Raw genomic sequence first — 5,655 nt, 5'->3', positions numbered from 1 at the left:
CAAGAATCTTAACTGCGAATGTCGTGTTTCTTCCCGTTTCTTCCGTTGGCAGAGGACAATTGGACGGGTGTGTCACACCGAGAACAATGTTGCCCAAAGAAAATGTTGCGCCGCGCGACTTTCGCAATCGAAACTGAACACCTCATTCTCCCGCCGGCGTGTTTTACAAGATAGGGGCTTGAGCTCGAAGCTTGTCGTAACTGTCACTGAACAGAGTTGTAAAATGCACGCTTGTGCGCTTACTTATCATAATTGTCTTCGGAGTTGTTACGGCATATGCTTAACGTCAATCCTTGTGAGTTGACTTACGACTCTGTTGGCAAGCAGATTATGACAATCTTTGCGCTCGAGCCTTTACAAATGAAACAGCGTAATATATGCTCCATTAGAGTTTATGTCAATGCAATGATTTATTACGATATTTCGTCCGTACAGACAACGCGAACATGTCATTCTTACAGCGTATAATTCCACTTTGACACAATACAAACAACGCATAACGGAACACTTCCGTGATCGATAAGAATGAATTTAATAGACGACGCATTCTCCTTTCAACATCGTCACCGTTGTCGTCGTCGTCGCCGACAACAATATTCGCATCTTATCTACGAATTTCGCCAGTAACATACATGCTGAACAAAAGACATCGCTAAATCTAGTGCCTTTCCGCTTACCCAATCGTAGGACGTTCCGCGCAAAGTCATGATAAGCTCATCAGATTGTAGATATTAGTCGAATCAATCTTTGTCTTTGACACGTTCTCGTAGATTGTATCGGCAATAATTGCTGGCGATCAACAACGAAAAGCGCCGTTGCGATAAAGCGTCTGCTTGTAAAGAAAGGATGACGACCGACGGCGCGTTTGCGCTTCGAAGCGTCCATTCTTGCACGAGAGTGGAGAGAGCTTTTAGTACATTTAAAAATTATGAAACAATGTTTTTCATAATTATTCCGAGAACCGTTAATTTTGTAGGGCGACCTAGACTCGCAAAAAATGCACCACCGACCGCCGTAATCGTCGATCCGCACTCGAAACGGTGTGTCCTTCGGCACACGGCAGTGTAATTTATCTTGAAAAAACTGTCGATCCTTCGATCACGATGAAGAGCGTTCGTGTACAAGAGCAACCGTGTTGCATCTCCGTCGATCAAGCTTCAAATTAATTTTACTTAAATATCACACAACTTTGAAGATATTTATTATTACAATCAACATTACGTTCTCGGACAAGAGCGCCCGATAATTGACATAAGCTTGTGGTGTTAATTAATTCATATGTTCTTCAACATTTCTCTCTCTCTCTCTCTTTCGCTCTCTTTCTCTCTCTCTCTCTCTCTCTCTCGCTCTCTCTCTCTGGAGCTACAACAACCGAATGTCATTTTGTAATTCGGAGATAGAAGCACAAAGATTCATACGAATGTGTATATATTTGATGAAAATCGTACGAATACGTGAAGTCTTTCTGCTGCACCACCAAGCTGTAAAACGGCGATGGTGGAGGAGAAAGGATCATCGTGTTCATCGTGTTCGAGGATCGTAAAGAAGCTGCTTTTCTTTTCGAGAAATGAAAAAAGGAACGAAAGGAAAACGATGGGTAGACTCTCCTTTCTATCTTTCTCGCTTTTATCCTTTATATAGCTACGATCTTCACATTTGTCACTGCAGCAGTGATTTTTCCGTGCGTCGGAAATTTTTCGGTGCGGTTTCCGGTTTACACCCTTATACTTTATCCCGATATACACGCTTCTCGAGGACGAGACGAACCTCAAAGAATCTCGCGTCATTTTTATTCGCGTTTCTTTCCCTTAGGAGATCGACGATGGATCGAAATAAAAGGAGGAATTCTTCCGAGACGCTCCTCTGTAACTACATTTTCTCTACGAAAGGGCGGTTTCATGTATTCTATTTTACCGTGGTTCATGCGGAGACAGTCGCGAGACAAGCCAAAATAAAACATGACTCTCGCAGCTTCTTCACGTTGAAGAAGCCAGTACGAATGCGAAAAGAATTCTATCGATCTCAAACTGGACTTCTAAGTTTTCGTGTCAATATACGACGACGATGAGAGATTGCCGTCCTTAAGTGGCACGACTTTATGTAAAGAATGAAAGAAAGTCGAACAATTAAAATCTATTAAAAAAAAAAAAAAAAAAAAAAAAAATTAAATTGCTCTTGTCAAATTTTAGTCTTTCTTTTTACATATTAAAGCACAAATAGAACAAGCTGTCAAAAAGATATAAAATAGATTCTCCTTAAAAAATGGCGTTACGATATCGTAAAATTAACGCACGCACAATGTGAGCCTCAATCCATCGGTCGATTCGATCTCGTAGAAAATAAAATAGTTGATCGACGACACGATCTTCGCCGAGTATCGCTTTGTCTTTCATTTCTCTCCTTCTTGTAACGGCAATGTACCCGCCCCGATCAGAAGATTAACGAGAAACTATAATAATGTACAAAAGAAATTCGCGAGCTTCTCTGTATCAGAGAGAAAGTTCCAATGCGAAAACCGACACGCCGATCTCGCTAATCGCGCGGGATCTCAACGTAGGGCGACCCTCTTATCCGGTCACGAAGAGGATCCCCTCGGCTCACTTGAGGTCCTCGTCGTCCTCGTTGGCGAGCAGCTCGTCGATCTGCTTCTCCCAGTCATTATCGTTGGCCGCGATGTCTTTCGTGGCCGTCGCGACGCTCCTCTCCTGGCTGCTGCCGCCACCGTTATTGTTGCCCGTTACAACCTCGTAATCCTTTAGCTCGGCCTCCAATTCACGTTCCCAATCTTCTTCTGCGGAGAGGCACAAGCAGCGTTGTAGCTATTTTGCAGAGAGGGCCACACTCTGGTCTTGTTTGTCTGTCTGTTTCGTCTGTTTGTGTTTTCCGCGCTGAATATCTGAGTTTCTTGTGCACGGAAATCATTTTATGTGTTTAAAGTGTGTACCTGTATGAGTGTGTGTGTGTGTGTGTGTGTGTGTGTGTGTGTGTGTGTGTGTGTGTGTGTGTGTGTGTGTGTGTGTGTGTGTGTGTGTAAAGTGTAAAAGTATCAGGAGGGGCAAAACTCAAATTACAGGACTGGAGAAATCAAAGGGGTGGAGAGAAAGAGAACACACGAGAGCAACGGAAGCAAGAGGGAAAGGCTTCGACGTTTGTGTTTCGAAAGCTTTCACTCTGAGCTCGGTTCGTTAAACGCGTTAAAGACAGGGATATATTAGTAGCTTGAGAAAGAGAGAAAGAGAAAGAAAAGAGAGCGAGAAATAGAAAGAAAGAGGAGATAGAGAGAGGAGATATTACACGATTATCGAGTACAACGTGATCGCGATCGTGCGTTTTTTTTCTTATTTTTTTCTACGATTATGTTTCGCGGATGACGACGACGACGACGACGACGACGAGGTCTATCACACGATCACCGACTATATATAACTCTCTGGAAATTACAGCGAATTGCCGGGAGGAGTAGCTAGAGTTAATCACGTTTCGCTTAACGTACTTGTTACAAAAGTGACTGATTCGCAATTACAAAAGTAATTAATCGGAATATCGCGACTTAAACGCTTCGGGGGAATGCGATTATTCGTAGGTACACTATCGCGAGAATAATCCTTATCGCGCTCTCAATCCTCAAGCCAACGGTGTCCAAAATCGTGTTTTATATATACAGGTTATAAAAAAAAAAAAAAAAAAACAGTAGAATCAATACTAAATACTCGCACGTGCCGAAAAAGCATGTCGAGTGTAAGAGTAAGTAATTTTAGTCCGAGAGGATCATTGTGAAAAAAAAAAACAGCCAAAGTAAAAAATATTAAAATGGATTTTTGGCGACCTGTAGCTCGAGTAAAATTTTTATATAAAATTTTTTATTAAAATTTTATATAAAATTTCAAATAGCGTACATTTTTCTTTTTCTTATTCCAATCGCGCTAATTTTAAACGCAGGTTTTGGACACCGTTACGTTGAAATAAATGATCATTCAAGCGCGAAATTATTTAATGTTACGTGCGTACATTTAAAAGTCGTGCGAGAATAAACTAGTGGTAGTAGGCGTCAATAAATATCGCGGCCTCTAAGAATGTTTAATCTTGAATAATATCTTCTCGCGGTGCATTTCCAGTCGCATCGCCTGTCTTTATCCCCGTATTATGCTCCAACAGCTAAAACGAGCTTACGGGTAATCCTAAGACTCAGCTCAACCTGTACCTGGATGTAGCCGTCTCTGAGGAAAGTAAATGATAGAAAACAACAGCGACGGCCGGCCGTCTCGCGAGACGGTTCTTCTTTTTATAGACAAATAACATGAAGTACTAAAAAAATACTTGCGCGAAATCTGCAAAATGCTTACTCAAAATCGCTCTCTGATTCTATCGATTCGTCCTTACCTATATACATATGTCGGACGATAATTTCAATATCCCCGACGCGGAAAAGTCGTGCGGAGAAAAAAAAAGTGCGCACCGAGAAGCGAAAGTCAATAATTCAGTTGTCACCGATTTTTATCGGACTGCACGAAAGCAAATAATCCGATATTTTTCGTGCGCATTTTTACGAAAATCGTCTCCTCCGTAAAATCGCACATAGCGTATACTAAATTAAAAAAAAAAAAAAAACTAGAATATAATAAAATATAAATGCTACAAAAATAGAGTATGATAAAATAAAACGTGCGAAAAAATCGTATCGTTTATTATTTTACTTCAAGATAATCATGCTGCGTCTCTACAAATCCTTTACTTGTATCTTCCCATCGATTTTAATATATATAAGTGTAAAGATAATAAAAAGCGATGCAGCATGTGACGGATAGTGAATTAAATAAATACATATAAAATGCATGACTTTTTCTATTAAAAAAAATAAATAAATAAATAAATAAATAAAGAATCAACTTTGCTTATTTCACACTACGTGACAAAATACTATAAATGTACAAAATCCAAACGCAAGTATCAAATAAAACCCTGTAATCGATCTAATCGTCGTAATACTGTTAATGTTAGCGTTCCCTGGGATATTATAATAATTCCTAACAGAAAAACAGAAATTCTTAACGCTACTTCGATAATTTATAGGACGCATCGCCGTGGGCGGGGTTTTATACCGATCGCAAAAGTGCGTTCGTTTCGTTTCCTTTTCCCGACAGGCGTTAAACGCATCTCTCGCATAAATCTCCACGATAGACGCGTACAAATCGCTCGTCGGACGCATTTACGTTCTACCCAATCGTTTGCTGTCCGTGTGGAAAAAAAAAAATTCGCCGCGCGCGTAATTAATTTATCCTGCTTTTCCCATCAGCGGACGATCAGGTGCCGCTTAAAACGGATCGCACCTCCTCCCCTCCCCGGCAGCCGCTTTTTTTTTTCATATCGAAAGAAAAACACTACAATAGCTATACCACCCACGAGAGTGCCGGGCACCAGCGGTATTATAGCTCGTTTCCCGGTAAAACACGTATTGTCATTCAACAAATTTTACAGCGACGCGATAAAAATCCGAAATGCTCTCCACCAATAATTCGAATCTCGCGAAATCGTCTCTCTCGTCTCACAATTTAAGATTTTCAATTCTCTGATATACTTTTTGCGAGAGTCTGCAGATTTTCTTGGAAACATGATTAACGGTAAGGGGAGACACATACGTTGTGATATCGCGAGGAG

At 40.8% G+C, this 5,655-nt stretch overlaps 1 protein-coding gene across 2 annotated transcripts in view; it reads right to left on the bottom strand.

Annotated features, from left to right (window-relative positions):
• Nucleotides 1-2,178: 2,178 nt before the first annotated feature.
• LOC108749456 (synapse-associated protein of 47 kDa) overlaps nt 2,179-5,655 on the bottom strand; it is a 71,659-nt gene continuing 68,182 nt past the window's right edge. For both annotated transcript variants that reach the window (XM_018488192.1, XM_018488193.1), the window contains one exon: nt 2,179-2,791. In XM_018488192.1, coding sequence (XP_018343694.1) covers nt 2,598-2,791 — 194 coding nt within the window. In that variant the 3' untranslated portion in view covers nt 2,179-2,597. The remainder of the gene's footprint in view (nt 2,792-5,655) is intronic.

The sequence above is a fragment of the Trachymyrmex septentrionalis genome, unplaced genomic scaffold, assembly GCF_001594115.1.
Source record: "Trachymyrmex septentrionalis isolate Tsep2-gDNA-1 unplaced genomic scaffold, Tsep1.0 scaffold29, whole genome shotgun sequence".
In the NCBI taxonomy this organism is placed as follows: Eukaryota; Metazoa; Arthropoda; class Insecta; order Hymenoptera; family Formicidae; genus Trachymyrmex; species Trachymyrmex septentrionalis.
Note: the sequence above shows the minus strand (reverse complement) of the source record. Positions and strands in the feature narration are given on the sequence as shown.